The sequence below is a fragment of the Protobothrops mucrosquamatus genome, unplaced genomic scaffold (assembly GCF_001527695.2).
Source record: "Protobothrops mucrosquamatus isolate PMUCROS unplaced genomic scaffold, P.Mucros_1.0 scaffold2833, whole genome shotgun sequence".
Classification (NCBI taxonomy): domain Eukaryota; kingdom Metazoa; phylum Chordata; class Lepidosauria; order Squamata; family Viperidae; genus Protobothrops; species Protobothrops mucrosquamatus.
This window is the reverse complement of record NW_015388865.1, coordinates 108,963-132,475: the sequence shown is the minus strand read 5'-3', so window position 1 is coordinate 132,475 and position 23,513 is coordinate 108,963. Positions and strand designations below refer to the sequence as shown.

The window sequence follows — 23,513 nt, the reverse complement described above, 5'->3', positions numbered from 1 at the left end:
AAGAAAAAAAAAAAGGAAAATAACGATAACAATAAAAAAAGTTTTTTTAAAAAAAAAATCCACCCAAACACGAAACCATCCACAGCTAATTTGCTTGGCCTAGCAAGAAATGTCAAGGGGGGGGGGGAATAAAAACACAAAAAAACCCCAGTAATAATTTAAAAAAAGGAGGAGGGAGGGTTGGGGGGAGAAACGAAAAATGTAATTTCTGTGAAATGAAAAAGAATCCGTAGAGAGAGAGAGGGAGGGGTTTAAAACGCGACCCGCACCGGGAGTCGGCCTACCCGGCAGGGTCGGTAGCGAGAAACGCTTCTTTGGTTTGTTTGGGGCCAGTTCATTTCCCAGGGCTGCAAGGAGACCCCCCTCCTCACCCGCCCCCCCAAAAAAGGAAAGATCGCTAGAAGCCGGAAGCTGCGGCCGAAGACCCTCTCCCCATTTTGAGTGGGTGGGTGGGTGGGTAGGACGAGGCTGCGGTTCTCCTTCTCCTTTCCACCCAGAACGAAAGACGGGAAGATCCGGCTGTCTATCCCGCGCCCATCAACGTGCTGGCTTCTTTCGATAAAACTGTTATAATATATATTTTATATATATATATATATATACATACACACATCTATATTTCTTTTCTTTCAGCCGATTTTTGGTTTGGGGTGTGGTTTTTTTTTTTGGTTGGTTTTTTTTCCTGAGAATTTGGTTTCAATCGGTTTGGGGATGACTTTTTTTTTTTTTTTTTTTTTAAACAGCAGGAGGGGGGGAAAGGGGCTTCCGGAGAGATTTGTGGCGAGGGCGGGGCAGGCAGATTATTTTGTGAAAAAGATCCGGCGCCGGGATTCGAACGCGAAGGCAGGAAGAGGGGTGGGTGGGGGTCCCGTTCCGTCTGGTGGGGTGGGGAGGGGAGCAGCCCTCTCGAGAACCAGGGGCGAAAGGAGCCCCACAAAAAAAAAATTAAAAAATAAAAAATAAAAAACGGACAAAACAGTTGAACGCTAGTCGTCTCCGGCGCCTTTTTGTCGCGCGCTCGCCCAGGATCGGGCGGTTTCCCCCCCCATGTGAAAAGAGGGTTTCACTTTCTCTTGCGCGTTTTTGCGCGGTCGGCTGCCGGTTTTATCGTCGTGGCTTCGGGACGGGGGTCTTCGGGACCCCGCGGCTTTCTCTCGGCTGCGTCAAGCGACGGCTCCCGATGGAGAGGTTGGAAAAGCCATCGTAGCTTAGTCGGTTTCCGGCTCAGCCCTGGATGGAAGCATTTCATGACCCAGCTAGGTAACATCACCAGGGCTAGAAGGGAGAGGGGTTTGCATGCTAGAGGCTTCCCCTGCCCCAAGAGTAAAGAACAGTGTAATCAATGAAGCAGCAAAAAGACTCCCGTGTACACGGAGAGGGCCAGCCACTTGCAGAGAAAGAAAAAGCAGACCCCACTCTGTGCGCGGATGGTGTTCCCTAGTTGGGTCATGAAACGTCTGCAAGAAAACCACCCAGCTCAGAGAGCATCAAGGACCCATAGTCTTCCTCCTCCTCCTCCTCCTCCTCCTCCTCCTCCTCCTCACTTCTCTTTCTCCTCTCCACAAACCCCCACTCCCTTCTAATACTGATGATGTTACCTAGTTGGGTCATGAAACATCTGCAAGAAAACCACCCAGCTCAGAGAGCATCAAGGACCCATAGTCTTCCTCCTTCTCCTCCTCCTCCTCCTCCTCTTCCTCACTTCTCTTTCTCCTCTCCACAAACCCCCACTCCCTTCTAATACTGATGATGTTACCTAGTTGGGTCATGAAACGTCTGCAAGAAAACCACCCAGCTCAGAGAGCACCCAGGACCCCACATTTTAACCCCGATCCACAAATATCCTCCATCAAACAAGTCCATTTAACCAGAAAGCATTAGTGAGATCGGAAACACCATTCCTTGGGAAATAAGGACGAGAATTTAGCCACCGCTGAAAGGTTTTCCGGACAGGGCACTCCATTCCTTTATTTGGAAAATTCTTCTATCGGCTTACTCATCCGATAGAAACCGCAGGTGGGTCTCTGCAGGTCTGGAAAAACGCCACTGGCACAAAGATTCAGTCACAAACGGGGCTGCTCGTTTCCATCTGCCCTGACCCACACATACACACAAAAAGTCCTTGGGGTGCTTCAGGGAAGTGCAGACATCTTGACAGAAATGTGAAGAAGAAATAGTTCAACCTTGAGCAACTGGGCTGTTACCCCAAGCTGGAAACTAGAATGGCAGAGTCGGGAGGGACCCTGGAGGTCTTCTAGTCCAACCCCCTGCTGAAGCAGGAGACCCTAGAGCAGGGGTCTTCCAACTTGGCCCTTTGATGACTTGTGGACTTCAACTCCCAGAATTCCTCAGCCAGGCACGCTGGGAGTTGAAGTCCACAAGTCATCAAAGGGCCAAGTTGGAAGACCCCTGCCCTAGACCAATCAATCAGAATACTGTTAGAAGGGACCTTGGAGGTCTCCTAGTCCAACCCCCTGCTCAAGCAGGAGACCCTAGGCCAGGGGTATCCAAACTTGCAACTATATAAAGACTTGTGGACTTTAACTTACGACTCTTTTTCACAGTTACGACCTTGGCAGCCTCCCCGGGATCACGTGATCAAAATCCGGCCACTTGGCCACCGGTTCTTATGTATGACGGTTGCAGCTTCCCGGGGTCATGTGATCCCCTTTGGCGACCTTCCGATAAGCAAAGTCAGTGGGGGAAGCCCCATTCACTTAACAACCTAACAGTTGCACTGATTCGCTTAACAACCGTGGCGAGAAAACTCACTGAATCTCGCTTAGTGACAGAAAGTTTGGGCTGAATTGTGGCTGTAAGCTGAGATGTAATTCACAAACTCCTCGTTTTTCCAACCGAATCAGCCAGCCAAACTCTTGTCTCGGGATCCTTCCGAGATCATTGGCACTGTTTCGCACCCAGCGCCAAACCCTGGATCCCACCGATGAAGGAATCGGCCTTTGACACACTGGCTGGATCAAGCTTTTTATTCAAATATTCCGCTTAAACGACTCCCCCAAGAATTCCTTGGGGACTTGGGAATCTTCTGTCTATTCCCATTTCCTTCCTTCCAAACCAATTTGGGGGTGCAGAGAAAAGGGTGGGGGTGGGCTCAAATGAAACCACTTTCACTCCATTTGGGCTGGGGGATTTTCCAAGTTTCGGGAAGCACCGGCTTTAGGGGAGGGGCTACAGGGATTCGCCCTGCTGGAATGAAAAGAATAAAAAAACTCAAAATTCCTCCTGTCGGAAAAAGGGGCTACCAAATTGACTTGCTTTTCTTAACAATTTATGGGTAGTCTTCGGACTTACAACGGTTTGCTTAGTGACCGTTCAAAGTTACGGCGACACGAAGAGCGACGACAACTGTTTTTCGCACCTGTGACTGTTAGCAGTGCCCCCGGGGTCACGTGATCAAAATTCAGAGGCTCGGCAACTGGCGTGTACTTCTGTCGGTTGTCCCGGGGTCACGCGATCCTCTTTTGCGACTTTCTGACAAGCCAAGTCAAATGGGGAGGAAGCCGGATTCACTTTATAACAGGGTTACTAAGTTAACAGCTGCAGTGATTCACTTAACAACCGGGGCAAAGAAAAGGTTGCAAAATGAGACAAACCTCACTTGGTTTGTCTCGCTTAGCAACAAATGTTGGGCTCAGTTGTATCCTAACCATCATACCAACTAGACCAGGGGTAGGCAACCTTGGCTCTTTTATGACTCGTGGACTTCAACTCTCAGAATTCCTGAGCCAGCATGAGGGAACTATGGCCCCCTCATGACTCGTGGACTTCAACTCCCAGAATTCCTGAGCCAGCATGAGGGAACTATGGCCCCCTCATGACTCGTGGACTTCAACTCCCAGAATTCCTGAGCCAGCGTGGCTCAGCTTGGAAACCTCTCCCTTCCCCTTCAGCATGGCTGGCTCAGGAATTCTGGGAGTTGAAGTCCACCAGTCATAAAAGAGCCAAGGTTGCCTACCCGTGCACTAGATGGTTGCTCTTAAACCGGAACCTCTAGGGAAAAGGGTTCCAAAATAGGGATGAGTCAGGAGGACACGATGGCGCAGGGTCTGCTTGAGCAGGGGGTTGGACTAGAAGGCCTCTGAGGTCCCTCCCAGCCCTAGGATTTTATGGGACAGCTTTAAGAGGGAGCTTAAAGAACGCAGCCAGCGCCTTGAAAGGCTCTGGGATTTAAACAGCTTTCTGAATCCTGGGAATTTTTAAACCACGGTCCTCTTTCTTTTCAAAGTTGCCTTGTCCTTGTGCCAACTTCTCCGTTGAGGATATTTTCCGCTTAAAAAGATAAAACATTTTAAGTCGTGAAGGCTCCTGTGTTTCCCTCTCGTTCCGATGGACACAATGGCGGAAGGGCTGAGAATAAGGAGGGGTGGGGTGGGGGTCCTCATTTCGGCTCCCAGGTTTTTTTCCTTCTCCGGGGCCCAAACCTACAAACCAGCAGGGACCCCAAAACTCTTAATCCCGGTCTTCTAGCCGTCAATCCTGGCGAGAAAGCGGGAGCGCCGTTTCTTCCGAACCGAAGCCAGGTTCGGTTCAGAGTTCAAGTTTTTCTTTCCATGCCGACCCCAAACGACGTCTCCTGGCTTCTCTTTTTTTGCAGCAGGCTCCCCAGCCCTCCTCCTCCTCTTCTAAGTGACCTCTGGGGTGCCCGTGGACTTCCCTAAAACAGGCTCCGTGTGTCACGGGGAGCCATTTCCTTGCAAGGGGCTTGCGACCCCTTCCCGTGCCCCCCTCCCCTGGAATGGCTCAATGGGGCAGGCAGAGTCAGGCCGATTGGAGACGGTCCTGGCTGGACTTTGGGCGGCTGCTGTCCAAATCCCACCGGATGGGGTCTTTGAGGAGGGGGAGGGTCTCACTGCTGCATGCTGTTGCCCCCGGTCTGCATTTCCCAGCTGCTGGGTCCCCCCGGCTCCAGCTGGGCGACCTGCATGCCTTGCTGGTTTTGCCAGAGCTGATGCAGTTCTTTGAATTGCGAAACCATCTTGTCCTTGAGGTCCGGGTGCGAGATCTGCAGGCGGACGCTGTCGGCCGACCAGGACAACTCTCCGGAGAACATTTCTAAAAGGAGCCGGGCGGCTACGGGGACAACCTGTGGGTGAGACGGGGAGGAGAGCTTTTCTCAGCTGCCGTTCTCCGGCAACCCCAGAATCCCCCCAGCCAGGAGGATTCTGGGAGTTGGAAGTTCAAACCTCATTAAAAGCAACCGAGTCGGAAGAGTATTGCGCTTAAAGAGGCCCTTTTGATGCCCCGAGGCAGGGGTAGGCAACCTGGGCTCTTTTATGACTCGTGGACTTCAACTCCCAGAATTCCTGAGTCAGCCGTGCTGAGGGGAAAGGGAGAGGTTTCCGAGCTGAGCCAGGCTGGCTCAGGAATTCTGGGAGTTGAAGTCCACAAGACATAAAAGAGCCCAGGTTGCCTACCCCTGGCCTAAGTCCTCCTGTTCTAAGCGGTGAGCCTCCTAGACCAGGGGTAGGCAACCTTGACTCTTTTACGACTCGTGGACTTCAACTCCCAGAATTCCTGAGCCAGCCTGACTCAGCTTGGAAACCTCTCCCTTTCCCCTCAGCATGGCTGGCTCAGGAATTCTGGGAGTTGAAGTCCACGAATCATAAAGCGGCCTAGGCCTAGGGCAGGGGTAGGCAACCTTGGCTCTTTTATGACTTGTGGACCAACTCCCAGAATTCCTGAGCCAGCATGGGGGAACTATGGCCCCCTCATGACTCGTGGACTTCAACTCCCAGAATTCCTGAGCCAGCATGACTCAGCTTGGAAACCTCTCCCTTTCCCCTCAGCATGGCTGGCTGAGGAATTCTGGGAGTTGAAGTCCACCAGTCATAAAAGAGCCAAGGTTGCCTACCCCTGCCCCAAGGGAAGACCTGCACACCTCTAGAATTGCGTGAACCGGCTACGCAAGTGTGTGCAAGTTACACATCTGGCCTCAAGTCTGCCAGGGCCTTTTTTCAGCCGGTGGATTTGATTAAAAGGCAGCCGATGTTGTGAATGACAGCTCAGTTCCTCTCTTCCCATTTGCTAAAGTCTACTCCAGGCAGTCCTCGACTTTACAACGGTTCATTTAGTGCCCTGTTTTACAACCTTTCTTGCCTCGGTTGTGGAAACACCGCAGATCTTAAGATGTTAACTCAGTAACACGGTCGTTAAGCGAATCCGGCTTCCCCCATCGACTCGGCTGGTCAGAAGGTGGCAAAAGGGGATCATGTGACACACAACCCGGGGACGTTGCGACCGTCATAAATACGAGTCGGTTTCCAAGTGTCCGAATTTTGATCAGGTGGCCCCTGGGAGATGCTGCAAAGGTCGTAAGTGTGAAATGTGCTGATAAGTCACTTTTTTCACTACCGTCGTAACTTGGAACGGTCACTAAATGAACTGTTGTAAGTCAAGGACTGCCTCTAACCGTAAACTTGCCAAAATGCCAGCGGACTTTGGACTTTTTACCTAAAGCAGGTCTCCCGAAATAAACCCACCTGGACCGTGATGAGTTTTTTCTCCTTGGGCTTCCGATCGGGCCATTCTTCCCCAAAGCAGAAGAATATTTCATAGGGAGGTGGCGTCGGGCTCTGGCCTTTCTGGAACAGGATGAGTCCTGCAGGAAGGGAAAAATTAAAATTTAAAAACATGTCCCAGTGAGAGGGGGGGGGGAAACAGAAGGCAAACTTGGGGGAAAAAATTGGGGGGAAAATGTGCTTCCTAACTGTGAAATTTTGACATGGAGAGCCGTGATTCCATCGCGGAGAGCTGCCTGTATCCAAAGGGAAACTGAAATTGGACTTGTGGACTTCAACTCCCAGGATTCCTCTACCATCCATGCAGGCTAGGGGATTCTGGGAGTTGAAGTCCACAAGTCTTCAAAGTTGCCAAGGTTGAGAGACACCTGGCTACTTTAAGACTTGTGGACTTCAACTCCCAGGATTCCTCAGCCGTCCCTGCGGGCTGGGGGATTCTGGGAGTTGAAGTCCTCCCCTCTTAAAGTTCCCAAGGTTGAGAGACACTGCTCTGAATCAGGCCTCTCTAAAACTTGGCAACTTTGAGACTTGTGGACTTCAACTCCCAGGATTCCTCAGCCATCCATGTTGGCTAGGGAATTCTGGGAGTTGAAGTCCACAAGTCTTAAAGTTGCCCAGGTTCAAAACACCATTCTAACACGACACAGTCTTGTCTACGACTCTTCAAAACCTGTCAACACAAAACCAACGTCTTCTCCACCCTGAAGGAGAATCTCCATTCCCCAACTCTCCCTCCTGACTGTCTCCGGGGTGGGGTGAAACTACAAAGCCCATCCTCCTCTTCCCAGCGGCCCCAACACCCGGACGAAGACCCTCGTCTCACCGTTGAGGAAATTCTCCAGGCTAAAAAGTTTGACCTTCTTCTCCCGCTCGATAGGATTGGGCCCGGGCAGCTGTCCGGCACACGGGCCGGTCCAGAAGACTTTACATTGGCACAAGCGGATGGCGTAAATGTCCTGGCCTTGCAGCTCCAGGATCAGACCCCGGTCCAGGACGTCGAGTAGCTGGTGGGTGTAGTAGCGCTGCTTCTCGTTGGGGACGGCCTCGGCGCTGGGGAAGCGGACCTGCTCCAGCGTCACCGGGCCGAAGAGTTCCACCTGCTCCTGGGTGGGCTCCAGGTGGCTGTGGAAGAGGCGACAGCCCTGGGGGTTGCTGATGGTCAGGGCCCCCACCGGACGTCCGCGGTACTGGAATTTGATCTCCAGGTCGGTCACTGGAGGAGGAAGAGGAGGAGGAGACGACACGGAGGGTCAAAGGGGAAGCAGGACATTGGTGAGGGTCACAGAGGAGCAACTGGGAAGGGTGAGCCCCCCCAAACTCAAAGCCTTGTGGGCGGGGGGAGTCTGCAAGGTACGGTCCAAAAAGTCAAGATGGCAGCCGCAACGGTGCGAAGTACTTCTCAGTGAGTTTAAGATTGTCCTCGACTTACGACAGTTCCTTTACTGACCGCTCAAAGTTACAAGGGCACTGAAAAAAAAGTGACTTAGGACCGTTTTTCACACGTACGACCGTCGCAACATCCCGGTGGTCACGTGATCAAAATTCAGAGGCTCGGCAACTGGCATGTACTGGTGCCGGTTGCAGCGTCCCGTGGGGTCGTAAGTGTGAAAAACTGCCCTGTCCCTTTTTCAGTGCCGTTGTAACTTTGAACGGTCACTAAGCGGACGCTTGTAAGATGAGGACCACCTGGGTGGCAAGCCGACGTAGGCGTTCGGTGCAAATGCGACAGCTGAAGTGGGTCGTATGAACGCAGCCAACAGAGGACCCCACTTCCCATCTCCCCATTCCCATGGTGCACGCCCCTAAAAGTGCTTACGTGGCAGCATGTGCGGGCTGATCAATAAATTCGGGATGAACTGCTCCACGGGCGCTCCCGGACAGTCCCCCTGGGGCAGAGGCGCCAGGCTGCCTGACATGGACATGCTCTCCGGCACCAGCGACATCCGGCTCGCAGATTCGGCAAAGCTGGGCACCGGAGGCTCCCCTCCTACCGCGAAGGCCCCCACGGGCGCCGGTGCCGGGGGTACAGGCCCCACCTCCAAGTGGGGGAAGGTCCCGTTGGCGCACGGGTTGGAGTAGAGGGTCTCTTGCTTGAGCCACGGGTAGGGGGGCAGGGGTTCTGCCACGTGCGACGGATCTGAAAGGAGAGAACCGGACACTGTAGGGAGCGACCCAGGAAACTGGGTCAAAACGGAAGGATTGCAAGGGGGTGGTTTCCATACGGGGGGGGGGGGAACGGTCCGAAGGCAGCTCTGTTTTTGGGCGTGATTTATATCCCACCTTTATTACTGTATGAGGAACTCAACATACGTTAATTCTCTTTCTTCCTCCTCTTTTCCCCACCACAACGACCCTATGAGGTGGGCTGGGCTGAGACAAAGGAACTGGATCAAATCACCTAGCTGGTTTTCACGCCTAAGGTAGGACTAGAACTCACCGTCGCCTGGTGATTGTCCCAACGTCACCCAGCTGACTTTCATTCCAAACTTGGGACTAGAACTCCCTGTCTCCTGGTGATTGGCCCAAAGTCACCCAGCCGGCTTTCGTGCCTAAGGCAAGACTAGAACTCACCGTCTCCTGGTGATTGGCCCAAAGTCACCTAGGTAGCTTTCATGCTTAAAGTGGGACTAGAACTCACCGTCTCCTGGTTTCTAGGCCAGCATCCTAACCACTACACGAAACTGGCTCTTCTTTAGAAAGACGTTGGAGCCCTGCCCCTCCCTCCAGGCTGCCCCCCCCTGCCCTCTTCTGGGGGCTGCCAAGAACCCACCTGCGATTCTCAAGGTGGGCATCATTTTCTGCAGCTGCAATCAAAGGAAAAAGCAAAATCAGTGACGGGAAACTGAAGACGTCCCACCTGGAGGAACGGTCGAGCTGGAGGGGCAGAGCGCCTGACCCAGGGAGGGGCCGAAGGCAAAGCAAAGGGGCTGCCCCACTTCTCACCCCTGGAATGGAGCACCCATGCCCAAGACAGGTCTACCGTGCTGAGGGAGGGAAGCCTCGGCGGGAAGGGGCGAGGGGCCTTTTGCCAATTTAGAAAGTAACCCATCTCTCTCCCCCTCCCTCTCTCTCTCCCTCATCTATCCATCCCATTGGGGAATGCATTGATTAAGGTATAAGTAAAAAATTAAAAAATAATTTAAATCAATTTATTTAAATTGTAAGTAAAATAAATTTAAGTACATTTCTTTATATTATTTCCCAGTTTTTACTTATACATTTATGAATGCATTCCCCAATGGGATGGATAGATGAGAGAGAGAGAGAGAGGGAGAGGGAGGGAGGGAGAGGGGAGAAGGAGAGAGAGAGGGAAGGAGAGAGGGAGGGAGAGGGAGGGAAGGACGGAGAGGGAGGGAGAGGGAAGGAGGGAGAAAGGGAGGGAGAGAGGGAAGGGGAGAGGGAGGGAGAGAAAGGGAGAAAGAGGGAGAGAGGGCGGGAGGGAGAGGGAGAGAGAGGAAGAGGGAGGGAGGGAGAGAGGGGAGGAGAGGGGAAAGGAGGGAGAGGGAGGGAGGGAGAGAGAGAGAGAGAGAGGGAGGTTTCTAAATCGGCCAAAGGACTACATCAAACTTCATGTCTTTCAACTCTGGCTTCCCATTTCTAGCAGATAAATCCGTTCATTTAAATGTATTTTTATTGAAATAAAATTTTGTAAATATTTAAATAAATAAATTCAAATAAATGCATTTATCTACCTCTATCTTTCTAGCTGTCCATCTCTATTTATCTGTTGATCCAGCCTATGTATTTATCATCTCTCTCTCCCTCTCTCTCTAATCTCCATCTCCATCACCCTCTCTACAGCTATCTCTCCAGCCTCTCTATGGATCCTCTCTCCCCCTCTCTCCCTCCCTCTCTCAATCTTAATCTATATCATCTCTCTCTCTCTCTCATTTTGGAACCCCCCATCTCCCGCTCAGAGGGATCTGGGCGGTGTACAAAAATATAATACTAAATAAATAAATAAGAAACAGATCCAAGATTAGAGTCAAACCCAGGTGACCTGGAGTTTAGCCCCAACAACAGAGGGGAACTCTTGAGCATGCTGGTTTGAAGGTGGTTTGCCGAGTGCTAAATACAGCAGGATCGAGACGCAGAGACACAACTGGGGAATCTTTCCTCTCGTGACACCAGCCGAGCCCGGCACAGAAGGTCATACCCGCAAGTCTAACGGACACCAATCTATATCCTTGTGCTATTTTCCACATGGAGTGCAAAAAAACAACAACACCCCCTTAGATCTGCCCCCAAAGAAGGCCAAGAAGACCCCAGATCTCACCTCTTCCTCTTCTTCACATCCCACCAGCTCTTCTCCAGCAAAGCTCTCTGAAGACAAAATCAGAGGGTTAACGGAGCGTTCTTCCGAGTTTTACATTGTCGTAAGGGTTGCAGGTGTGTTGTCTCCTGAGCCCAGGGGTCCTCACAAACGTTAAGGACAAGGACTGGGGACTTCCCTACGTGGTATCCCGGTTAGTTGCCACCTGATGCTTGCCTGGGCTTCGCAGCTATGCGGTGACAGGCTGCCACGAACTGTGGGGAGCAAGAAGGAAGGGCGGGATACTTGGGGAAGCGGAAGTAAATGCTGTATTGCCTGGAGATGCTGCCTCAAGGCCTCCCGGCTGGGAGAAGAAAAAGGCCGCGTACCAAACGGCACGCTTGGACTGACCGCAATGGAAACATTTTGCCTGATCCTGGTTGGTTACGGCGGGACAGACAAGGAGAGAAAGTGAAGGGAGGGAAAAGTAGAATTTAGGGATTTGGGCGCGCGATTCTCAGTTCTGGTCGTGCAACGCTGCAAACACACTCGACCTCTAATAAACTAAACTTCCGTTTCTCAACAAAGGGAGCCAAGGATTGTTCCTATGTGGAGATTTAGAGATTGTGGCAGGTCTGACAGTCCCTCCCTCCCTCCGCACATCACAGCCAGCGTGAGAATATCCACCAAGGCCTCTGTTGTCAAGCCAGGAATCCCGGATGAAGGACGAGGCGAGTTTTAACAAGCGGCCATGAAATGTCCGTGGAGATTCTCAGTCCACCAGGTTGTCCCAAAGGTGCTTCCCCCCCCCTCAAAAGGCAACTGGACGTGGTTTGGTTTTCCCTTGAAGAGCTTTCGCTTCTCATCCAAGAAGCCTCCTCAGTTCTAGCAGTTTGTGCAGAATAATAATAATAATAATAATAATAATAATAATAATAATAATAATAGTAGTAGTAGTAGTAGTAGTAGTAGTAGTAATAGTAATAATAATGATGATGATAATAGTAATAAAAAGTTGGAAGGGACCTTGGAGGTCATCTAGTCCAACCCTCTGCTCAGGCAGGAAACCCTATACCAGGGATAGGCAACCTTGGCTCTTTTATGACTCGTGGATGACAGCTCCCAGAATTCCTGAGCCAGCATGAGGGAAACTTTGGCCCCCTCATGACTGGTGGACTTCAACTCCCAGAATTCCTGAGCCAGCATGGCTAAGCATGGAAGCCTCTCCCTTTCCCCTCAGCATGGCTGGCTCAGGAATTCTGGGAGTTGAAGTCCACCAGTTATAAAAGAGCCAAAGTTGCCTACCCCTGCCCTACACCATTCCAGACAAGTGGCTGTCCAGTCTTTTCTTAAAAACTTCCAGTGTTGGAGCATTCACCGCTTCTGGAGGCAGGTAGTTCCACTGGTTAATTGTTCTAACTGTTAGGAAGTTTCTCCTTAGTTCCAGGTTGCTTCTCTCCTCGGTTAGTTTCCATCCATTGCTTCTTCTCCTGCCTTCGGGTGCTTTGGAGAATAGCTTGACTCCCTCTTCTTTGGGGCAGCCCCTGAGATACTGGAAGGCTGCTATCCTGTCCCCCCTCGTCCTTCTCTTCGTTAAACTAGACATTCCCAATTCCAGCAACCGTTCCTTATATGTTTTAGCCTCCAGTCCCCTGATCATCTTTGTTGCTCTTCTCTGTACTCTTTCCAGAGTCTCAGCATCTTTTTTACATCGTGGTGACCAAAACTGGACGCAATATTCCAAGTGTGGCCTTACCAAGGCCTTGTAAAGTGGTATTAACCCTTCACCTGATCTTGGTTCTGTCCCTCTGTGAGTGCAGCCCAGCAGAACTAAAGAAGTTTTTCGGATGAGAAGTGAGACCCCTTCAAGGCAAAAATAAAACCCAAGAACGTCCAGCTGCCTTTGGGAAAAAGCACTTTGGGGAAGTGGTTGGGNGAGGGAAGGACGGAGAGGGAGGGAGAGGGAGGGAAGGACGGAGAGGGAGAGAGGGAAGGAGTGAGAGGGAAGGGGAGCGAGGGAGAGGGAGGGAGGGAGAGGGAAGGAGGGAGAAAGGGAGGGAGGGGGAGGGAGGGAGAGAGGGAGAAGGAGAGAGAGAGGGAAGGGGAGCGAGGGAGGGAGAGAAAGGGAGAAAGGGAGAGAGGGCAGGAGGGAGAGGGAGAGGGAGGGAGGGAGAGAGAGAGGAAGAGAGGGGAAAGGAGGGAGAGGGAGGGAGGGAGAGAGACAGAGTGAGAGAGAGAGAGGGAGGTTTCTAAATCGGCCGAAGGACTATGTCAAACTTCATGTCTTTCAACTCTGGCTTCCCATTTCTAGCAGATAAATCCGTTCATTTAAATGTATTTTTATTGAAATAAAATTTTGTAAATATTTAAATAAATAAATTCAAATAAATGCATTTATCTACCTCTATCTTTCTAGCTGTCCATCTCTATTTATCTATTGATCCAGCCTATGTATTTATCATCTCTCTCTCCCTCTCTCTCTAATCTCCATCTCCATCACCCTCTCTACAGCTATCTCTCCAGCCTCTCTATGGATCCTTTCTCTCTCCCCCTACCCCTCTCTCCCCCCCTCCCTCCCTCCCTCCCTCTCTCAATCTTAATCTATATTATCTCTCTCTCTCTCATTTTGGAACCACCCGTCTCCCGCACAGAGGGATTTGGGCGGTGCACAAAAATATAATACTAAATAAATAAATAAAAAACAGATCCAAGATTAGAGCCAAACCCAGATGACCTGGAGTTTAGCCCCAACAACAGAGGGGAACTCTTGAGCATGCTGGTTTGAAGGTGGTTTGCAGAGTGCTAAACACAGCAGGATCGAGACGCAGAGACACAACTGGGGAATCTTTCCTCTCATGACACCAGCCGAGCCCGGCACAGAAGATCATACCCGCAAGTCTAACGGACACCAATCTATATTCTTGTGCTATTTTCCACATGGAGTGCAAAAACAACAACACCAACACCCCCTTAGATCTGCCCCAAAGAAGGCTAGGAAGACCCCAGATCTCACCTCTTCCTCTTCTTCACATCCCACCAGCTCTTCTCCAGCAAAGCTCTCTGAAGACAAAAGCAGAGGGTTAACGGAGCGTTCTTCCGAGTTTTACATTGTCGTAAGGGCTGCAGGTGTGTTGTCTCCTGAGCCCAGGGGTCCTCACAAACGTTAAGGACAAGGACTGGGGACTTCCCTACGTGGTATCCCGGTTAGTTGCCACCTGGTGCTTGCCTGGGCTTCGCAGCTATGCGGTGACAGGCTGCCACGAACTGTGGGGAGCAAGAAGGAAGGGCGGGATGCTTGGGGAAGCGGAAGTAAATGCTGTATTGGCTCGAGATGCTGCCTCAAGGCCTCCCGGCTGGGAGAAGAAAAAAACCGCATACCAAACAGCACGCTTGGACCGACCGTGATGAAAACATTTTGCCTGATCCTGGTTGGTTACAGCAGGGTAGACGAGAGAAAGTGAAGGGAGGGAAAAGTAGAATTTGGGGATTTGGGCGCGCGATTCTCAGTTCTGGTCGTGCAACGCTGCAAACACACTCGACCTCTAATAAACTAAACTTCCGTTTCTCAACAAAGGGAGCCAAGGATTGTTCCTATGTGGAGATTTAGAGATTGTGGCAGGTCTGACAGTCCCTCCCTCCCTCCCCACATCACAGCCAGCGTGAGAATATCCACCAAGCCGTCTCTCGAACCAGGAATCCCGGATGAAGGACGAGGCGAGTTTTAACAAGCGGCCATTAAATGTCTGTGGAGATTCTCAGTCCACCAGGTTGTCCCAAAGGCAACTGGACGTGGTTTGTTTTTCCCTTGAAGCAGTTTTGCTTCTCATCCAAGAAGCCTCTTCAGTTCTAGCAGTTTGTGCAGAATATTAATAATAATAGTAATAGTAGTAGTAGTAGTAGTAGTAATAATAATAATAATTATTATTATTATTAATAATAATAATAATAATAATAATAATAATAATAATAATAATAATAATAATAATAAAAAGTTGGAAGGGACCTTGGAGGTCATCTAGTCCAACCCCCTGCTCAGGCAGGAAATCCTATACCAGGGGTAGGCAACTTTGGCTCTTTTATGACTCGTGGATGACAGCTCCCAGAATTCCTGAGCCAGCATGAGGGAAACTTTGGCCCCCTCATGACTGGTGGACTTCAACTCCCAGAATTCCTGAGCCAGCATGGCTAAGCATGGAAGCCTCTCCCTTTCCCCTCAGCATGGCTGGCTCAGGAATTCTGGGAGTTGAAGTCCACCAGTTATAAAAGAGCCAAAGTTGCCTACCCCTGGTCTATACCATTTCGGACAAATGGCTGTCCAGTCTCTTCTTAAAAACTTCCAGTGTTGGAGCATTCACCGCTTCTGGAGGCAGGTGGTTCCCCTGGTTAATTGTCCTCATTGTCAGGAAGTTTCTCCTTAGTTCTAGGTTGCTTCTCTCCTTGGTTAGTTTCCATCCATTGCTTCTTGTCCTGCCTTCGGGTGCTTTGGAGAATAGCTTGACTCCCTCTTCTTTGGGGCAGCCCCTGAGATACTGGAAGGCTGCTATCATGTCCCCCCTCGTCCTTCTCTTCGTTAAACTAGACATACCCAATTCCTGCAACCGTTCCTTATATATTTTAGCCTCCAGCCCTCTGATCATCTTTGTTGCTCTTCTCTGTACTCTTTCTAGAGTCTCAGCATCTTTTTTACATCGTGGTGACCAAAACTGGATGCAGTATTCCAAGTGTGGCCTTACCAAGGCCTTGTAAAGTGGTATTAACCCTTCACCTGATCTTGGTTCTGTCCCTCTGTGAGTGCAGCCCAGCAGAACTAAAGAAGTTTTTCGGATGAGAAGTGAGACCCCTTCAAGGCAAAAATAAAACCCAAGAACGTCCAGCTGCCTTTGGGAAAAAGCACTTTGGGGAAGTGGTTGGGAACACAGGTGGGCTTATCCACCTGTCGCAACTCACCTCTGACTCCGGGCGAGGATTTGGCACGGAAAACGCAACCCGGTGAAAGGGCACAGAAAAAAACAAGAAGTAAAAGTGCCCCCCCTCAGATCAGCTGCTCCTCGATCCTTCAACTCCTTATCCTACATCCTACATGTATTTAGAAAGAGCCCAAATAACCTTTTGAGCAAGGCTCCTTTTGAGAGGGGGTTTAACCCTCTTTTTAAGTCCTCGACTTACGACCACAATTGAGCCGAGACAACGGCTAAGTGAGTTTTGCCCCGTTTTATGACCTTTCCTGCCACGGCTGTGAGGCGAATCAGTGCAGTTGTTAAGTTAGTGACGCCGTCGTTAAGCGAATTCGGCTTCCCCGTTGACTTTGCTCCTCGGGAGGTGGCAAAAGGGGATCACGTGACACCGGGACGCTGCGACCGTCATACAGATGAGTCAGTTGCATCACGTGACTTTGGGGAACGCCGCAAAGGTCGTACGTGTGAGGAACAGTCGTGTCCCCTTTTTTTTCGGTACTGTTGTAACTCTGAACGGTCACTAAACGAACGGTTGTAAGTCGAGGACTAACTGAATCAGCCCTTTGATTGGGCCGTGGATAATAAAATGCTGCCTGGTTTCCAATCCAGAGAGGAAAGAAATGGAGGAAAGGAATGTTAGACGGAGAGGGAATCTCTGGGTGGGAGTTTTGCTGCGGCCATTTTGTCTGTTTTGAGTTCTGAAAGGCTGCAGGGGATGGGAGAGGCCGAAGCGGTCGGGAAGGAGAACAGCCTGCGCCTCTATTGGAGAGCCTGGATAGAGCCGAAAGAGGGAGAAGAAGGCCCTCGACCCATCAGGATCGGCAGGTTTCATAGCTCTTCCAGAACCTGCCCAACATGTCTGAGCAGACAATAATGAGCAGAGGAGAGAGGAGGAGGAGGAGGAGGAAAGAGAGACAGAGAGAGAGACAGAGAGAGAGAGAGAGAGAGAAGAAAGGAAAGAAGAAAAGAAAGAAGAAAAGAAAAGAAAGAAGAAAAGAAAAGAAAGAAGAAAAGAAAAAAAAGAAAGAAGAAAAGAAAGAAAAAGAAAGGAAGAAAGAAAGAAAGAAAGAGAAAGAAAGAAGAGAGAGAGAAAAGAAAAAAAGAAAGGAAAGAAGAAAAAGAAAGAAAAAGAAAAGGAAGAAAGAAAGAGAAAGAAGGAAGGAAGGAAGGGAGAGAGGGAAGGAGAGAGGGAGGGAGGAAGGAAGGAGAAAATAGGAAGGAAGGAGAGAAGGAAAAGAGGGAGAAGAAGGAAGAAAGGGAAGAGAAAGGAGGGAGAAGAGAAGGGAAGAGGAAAGGGAAGAAAAGGGAGGGAAGAAAGAAAGAAAGGAAGGAAGGAAGGAAGGAAGGAAGGAAGGAAGGAAGGAAGGAAGGAAGGAAGGAAGGAAGGAAGAAAGAGGGCTGGGAGAGAGGAAGGAAGATAAAGGAGGAAGAGGAGGAGGAAGAGGAGGTGAAGGAAAGGAGAGAGAGGTGGTGTGTGTGTGTTATGAGCATAACTTCCATGCAGGAATCTCTACAACCTTTTGGGTGTGTGGGTGGAGGGGGACCTCTTGCAGTGGGGCAGCGTAGAATCCACGGGTCCCCATATGCGCCCAGTTGGGGGACAAAGCCGCGAAATGGCAAAAGCAGCGGGTACCTCCGTTGGGCAGGGGTGCGTCGCAGACCTCGTAAATCTTGTAGGGCTGCATGGGCGTGTCCTTGGTCCCGTCGTAGATCAGGCTGAACTCTCGGCTTTTGTTGAGGGCGCAGCGCAGGTTGGCCTTCCACTTGGCCGGATCCGGCTCGTCCACGCCCTCGTTGTATTTGCCCGTCTCTTTGGCCCAGGCCTGTCCGCGCGAGAAAGAAACTTGAGGTCCCATCTGTCATTGTGTTGTTGTTATTCTTGGCCAGTCTAAAATGTCACGAAAATCTCCATTCTGGCCACTTCTGTCTCCCTATCTCGCAAAGGATGACCCAAGGAGTCAACTTAAACCTTGGCAGTTCCTCTTCCACGCCACCACCACCCCAAAAAAAGTTGTGCCCAGGCAACTTGAACCCCAGCCTGCCCTCTTCCCCCTTGAGGTCACCTTAAAGATGGTGTTCTCGTCATCCTGGCAGGGCACGTGCCGAGTGGCGTGGCGCCAGGGGATGCAAAACCGCTTCTGCTCCGCGTCCACCCAGCGCAGACCCGGATACTGGCCGCTGTTCACCTGGGCCACCAGCCAGGGCTTCAGGCGGATGCGCCGCGGGTGGGGGTTCATGCTTCAGCCCCCCCACCCAACTCCCCCGTCGAAGGGCCTGGCCTGGAAGGAGAAGCCGAGAAGGAATCAGGAGCCGGAACCAAAAACTGGAAGCAGCAAATAGTGTCTTCCAAGGAACACCGGCCAGGGGCGGTCCCGAAGGATTCAGAGGCTGCAGTCCAGCTGCCGGGTTCAGCAGCGTCCCCCACCCCTCCAACAATGAGTGAGATTTCAAGGGGCTGATTTGGGGGAGCCTCCATCCATCGGGACCCTCAATCGCCTGGACGCTTGGAAGGAAGGAGGGAAGGAAGCCACGATGAGACCATGGTTTGGATCGTAGGTTGATCCAGCTGCGGGAACGAGCGGCAAATTCCCTCCTTTTTATTCAAGTGACCCATGACCTCCAGCACCCACAAAATTTGCTCCTCTACCGAAGACGACCAAGCAAATTAAAAGCACCCAATGCACACACACACACACACACACACACACACACACACACACACACACACACACATCCTCCAGCGTTTTGAAAAGTTTGAGAAACGAACCACTTCAGATTTGCGGATGACGTTGTTCTCTTCTCACAAGAGCTACAAAGACACAAGAACAGCGCAAAGCAGGATAACCCTTGGGCTTAATAAATACACCTGAAAAAGAGGCCAGGTCACGTTTAATCAATTCATTAAAGAAAGAAAGAAAAATTTATATCTGGAGAAGAACTAGACGTAGTAGACCAGTGGTTCTCAACCTTTTTAATGCCATGACCCCAACCGGTCGTAAGTCGAGGACTAAACTGGTCGTAAGTCGAGGACTAAACCGGTCGTAAGTCGAGGACTACCCAACCGGTCGTAAATCAAGGAATTTCCCTGCTCGGGAGCGCCACGCATGCGTGGTTCCGCCCCCTGCGCTGGCCAAGGCGTAGGTGGCAAGCGGCAGAGACGGAGCAGGCTGACCACCAGCTGGCCCAGCCCAAGGGAGGTAAGGCACCCGCCGGAAAAGGGGGGAAAAAAATGGAGGACAAAAAAAATGGCAGACAAAAAAAATGGCGGACAGCCTTGCTTGGCGACCCCCATGAAATGGTCGATCGACCCCAAATGGGGTCCCGACCCACAGGTTGAGAACCACTGTAGTAGACCGCTACGTATACGCTCAGCCAACGGATCTTGGTGGAAGGTGATACAATAAGGAAACTGAACAGCGTGTTAAATGTGGTTGGCAGGCATTCGGCAAGCTAGATGTCATTGTCAAGAACGGCCTCCCCTGATGCCCCAAAAGTTTTCGATCAGTGTGGTGCTACCTACTCTCTACATATGCCGACAAAATGTGGACACTAACCTCACAATCGTAGCAAAAGCTACAGAGCCACGGAAAGAGGCCTGCTCGGCATCACAAGACAAGGTAGAAAGACCCGCACGTGGATTAGAGCAGGGGTCCCCAACACCTGGTCCATGGACCTGTACCGGTCCGCGGCATGCCAGCAACCGGTCCGCACAAACAAAGAAAGCCCCATCCCACAGGATGCAGGCAGCACACAAAACCACGCGCCCTCCGGTCCGCGGGAAAAACCTCTCTCCACGGAACCGGTGATCCCTGGTGCCCCAAAGGTTGGGGACCTCTGGATTAGAGAAGAAACGAAAATATACAAGGCCACCAACTGAGTCAAAGAATTGCAAGGGAAACGGGCTGATCTCCTAGCAGACATAAAACGGATCCCACTCGATCAAAACGTGACCATGAAAGAGACCCAAAACGAGACGGAGTGACCACAGCAGCCAAATATGGCGGGGCCCAGCTGGGAAAAGAAAGGTCAGGACCGTTATCGGTTGGAGACAGGCGGAAGAAGCCTTCATCCTGCCGTGGTTAAACAATGGCTAGAATGAGGAGGGTAAATGACGATAAACGGACAAGCAAACATGACATTTTCTGCCCTAACTCTTTCCAAATCGAGCCCCCCCCCCGCCCTCACTCACGTGGCTCCTGCTTCCTGGGGATGGGAAAGGAATACAGGCGGTTTAGTAACCAAAGTTACAAGGGCGCTGAAAAATGTGACTTACGACCAGGTTTTGCGCTTAACGACCGTTGAAGCGTCCCTACGGCCACTTGATCAAAAATTCGGACACTTGGCAACGAGCATATAAGGGGAAATTTCCTGACAGTTAGAACAATGAACCAGTGGAACTCCTTGCCTCCAGAAGGGGTGAATGCTCCAACACTGGAAGTTTTTAAGAAGAGACTGGACAGCCATTCTTCTGAAATGGTAGAGGGTCTCCTGCCTGAGCAGGGGGTTGGACTAGAAGACCTCCAAGGTCCCTTCCAACTTTATTATTATTATTATTATTATTATTATTATTATTATTATTATTATTATTATTATTATCATCATCATCATCATCATCATCATCATCATCATCATCATCATCATCATCATCATCATCATCTTATATTATTATTATTATTATTATGGATCATCGCACAGCCAGCCAGATGTTCAGACTGGATTTGGCATTTGTCTACCTATCGAGTCCTTACCCAGGACCTGGGATAGGCAGATGTGGATGTTTGATGCTATTACAGATCTCGTCGCAGGATGGAAGCAGTTCCTAGTAAGGCCGCCTTTTGCAATTGACTATTATTATTATTATTATTATTATTATTATTATTATTATTATTATTATTATTATTTACGACAGTCGCAGTGTCCCCAGGTCATGTGATTCCCCTTTTGCAATTTTTAATTACTTTTAATAAGGGTTGTTTTCCTATTTCTTAACCGCGACTGCTTTTAATATATTTATTGTTTTCCTCCACGGCTGGACGCTGCCCAGAGTCTCTTTTGGCTGATAGACAGATAAATAAATAAAAAGCATCCACCCATTTTCTTTGATGTGGCGATGACTGATCGCCCTGGATGTTGCAAAGCCTCGGATTCTGGTTCCACGGGTGGGACCACGCCACCCACGAGTCAGTGGGGCAGGGCCAGTCCTTCACTGCTCTGTCGCAAACCCAGCCGGATGCAACGGGATGCTCAGCCCGGGAGCACCGTCTTCCAGAGATGTATCCCCCGTGGCTTCCTTTGGGCGCTCGGCTGCCCACTCACCTGTCTCAGCCACGCTCGCCGAGCCACCGGTGAGCAGCTTTTGCAGCTGACTAACCTCGGCTGCAAAGAGCGCCTCTTGGATTGAACAGAGAACACAGAGTTCGGAAGGACCTCGGAGGTCTTCTAGTCCAACCCCCTGCTCGAGCAGGAGACCCTATCCAGGGGTAGGCAACCGTGGCTCTTTTATGACTTGTGGACTTCAATGCCCAGAATTCCTGAACCAGCCATGCTGACTCCGGAATTCTGGGAGTTGAAGTCCAAGGTTGCCCACCCCTGCCAGCCTATGCCATTTCAGACAAATGGCTGTCCAATCTCGTCTAGAAAACCTCCAGTGTTGGAGCATTCACAACTTCTGGTGGCAAGCAGTTCCACTGATTAATTGTTCTCACTGTCAGGAAATTTCTCCTTAGTTCCAGGTTGCTTCTCTCCTTGATGAGTTTCTATCGGTTGCTTATTGCCCTCCAGTGCCTTGGAGAATAGGCTGATCTCCTCTTAAACCACGTTTTAAGATGGGTAGACTTCAACTCCCAGAATTCCCCAGCCGGGCTGCTTTAAGATGGATGAACTTCAGCTCCCAGAATTTCCTAGCCGGCATGCTTTAAGATGGGTGGACTTCAATACCCAGAATTCCCCAGCCGGCCTGCTTTAAGATGGCCGGTCTTCAGTTCCCAGAATTCCCCAGCCAGCCTGCTTTAAGATGAGTGGACTTCAGCTCCCAGAATTCCTTAACCAGCTTGTTTTAAAATGGCTGATCTTCAACTCCCAGAATTCCCCAGTCCACCCATCTTGAAGCATGCTGGCTGGGGAATTCTGGGAGTTGAAGATCATCCATTTTAAAACAAGCTGGCTAAGGAATTCTGGGAGTTGAAGTCCTCTCATCTTCAAACCCCCAAGTTTCAAGGACATGGGGCCAAACCGATAGCTGGTCTTCTCACAGAAACGCGGCACGATTCAAATCTTGTTCTCAACTCGGCTACGACAGAAAAAAATGCGTCCCCGCGAGCAGAAAGGGGAAATTTTGCCGGAACCCAAAATTCAGGTTCAGCAACTACGAAAAAAGTCAGTCTAGAGATGCAGGGATCAGCCAAGAATACTTAACCTTGAAATCTAGTTAACAGCTTCGACTGATACTGCAGCTAATTATACAGAACTGGGTTTTTTTCCACCATCAACTTGGTTTCTCCTCCTTACAGTTACGAATTGTGGCTCCCACAACCGTCTTCAAGCAAACACACACACACAAACACACCGACAAGGGACTGCCCTGGGGGAAAATATCTTGACTCAGAATGGAAACCCTGAAGTAAAGATTCAAAAGAGTGTAAAATAATTATTATTACTATTTTTTATTTTTTTGAGTACTTCTTTAGGACAAAAAAGGACGCGGCGGCACAGAGTACCGAAAGGAATCAATCTGTTCTATTTGAAACTGACCAGATCTTATGTCAGGGCGAGGAACCAATTCTGGGCCTATCAGTTCAAAACTTGCTTGATTAGACAAATGGGCTGAAAGGAACAGAAGGAAACAAGACTAGATTGGAAAAACAGACCTGAGACGGGAGTGGGATGTGGCTGCAGGAAGGCAAATCCAGGTTTTGGCCACATCAGGACAAATCCAGTTCTCAAATGGGAAGGAATTGGGATTGTGGAGTTGAAAAGGACCTCAGGGGGTTATGGAGATTTGGGGCGAATCACCAGGAGATGGAGAGTTCTAGTCCCGCCTTAGGCATGTAAACCGGCTGAGTGACTTTGGGCCAATCACCAGGAGACGGTGAGTTCTAGTCCTGCCTTAGGCATGAAAAACTAGCTGATGACTTTGGGCCAGTTACCAGGAGATGGTGAGTTCTAGACCCGCCTTAGGCATGAAAAATGGCTGGGTGACTTTGGGCCAATCGCCAGGAGATGGTGAGTTCTAGTCCCACCTTAGGCATGCAAGCTAATTGGGTGACTTTTGACCAATCACCAGGAGACAGAGAGTTCTAGTCTCGCCTTAGGCATGAAAGCTGACTGGGTGACTTTGGGCCAATCACCAGGAGACGGTGAGTTCTAGTTCTAGTTCCACCTTAGGCATGAAAAACTAGCTGGTGACTTTGGGCCAGTTACCAGGAGACGGTGAGTTCTAGTCCCACCTTAGGCATGGAAGCCAATTGGGTGAGTTTTGACCAATCACCAGGAGACGGTGAGTTCTAGTTCTAGTTCCACCTTAGGCATGAAAAACTAGCTGGTGACTTTGGGCCAGTTACCAGGAGACGGTGAGTTGTAGTCCCACCTTAGACATGAAAGCCAGCTGGGTGACTTGGGGCCAATCACCAGGAGACGGTGAGTTCTAGTCCTGCCTTAGACATGAAGGCCAGCTGGGTGACTTTGGGCCAATCACCAGGAGACGGTGAGTTCTAGTCCTGCCTTAGACATGAAGGCCAGCTGGGTGACTTTGGGCCAATCACCAGGAGA

General features: G+C 50.4%; 1 protein-coding gene across 1 annotated transcript; it reads right to left on the bottom strand.

Moving 5' to 3' along the window:
• Positions 1-4,867: 4,867 nt before the first annotated feature.
• On the bottom strand, positions 4,868-17,983 carry IRF5 (interferon regulatory factor 5). The gene is made up of 8 exons (XM_015825844.1): positions 17,810-17,983; positions 17,380-17,569; positions 13,805-13,851; positions 9,310-9,343; positions 8,356-8,676; positions 7,363-7,752; positions 6,501-6,619; positions 4,868-5,104 (listed from the first exon to the last, which is right to left on the bottom strand). Exons 1-8 carry the CDS (start codon positions 17,981-17,983, stop codon positions 4,868-4,870), a joined length of 1,512 nt encoding a protein of 503 aa, XP_015681330.1.
• Between the last annotated feature and the right edge of the window lie 5,530 nt (positions 17,984-23,513).

Excerpts from the sequence above, each read along its gene's own strand:
- IRF5 (XM_015825844.1), bottom strand. The coding sequence starts at position 17,983 with ATGAACCCCCACCCGCGGCGCATCCGCCTGAAGCCCTGGCTGGTGGCC. Across the intron at positions 7,753-8,355 it reads CAGCCCGCACATGCTGCCAC|TGACCGACCTGGAGATCAAA; the intron begins GTAAGCACTTTT and ends TTCCTCCTCCAG. Across the intron at positions 5,105-6,500 it reads AAAAACTCATCACGGTCCAG|GTTGTCCCCGTAGCCGCCCG; the intron begins GTGGGTTTATTT and ends TCTCACCCACAG.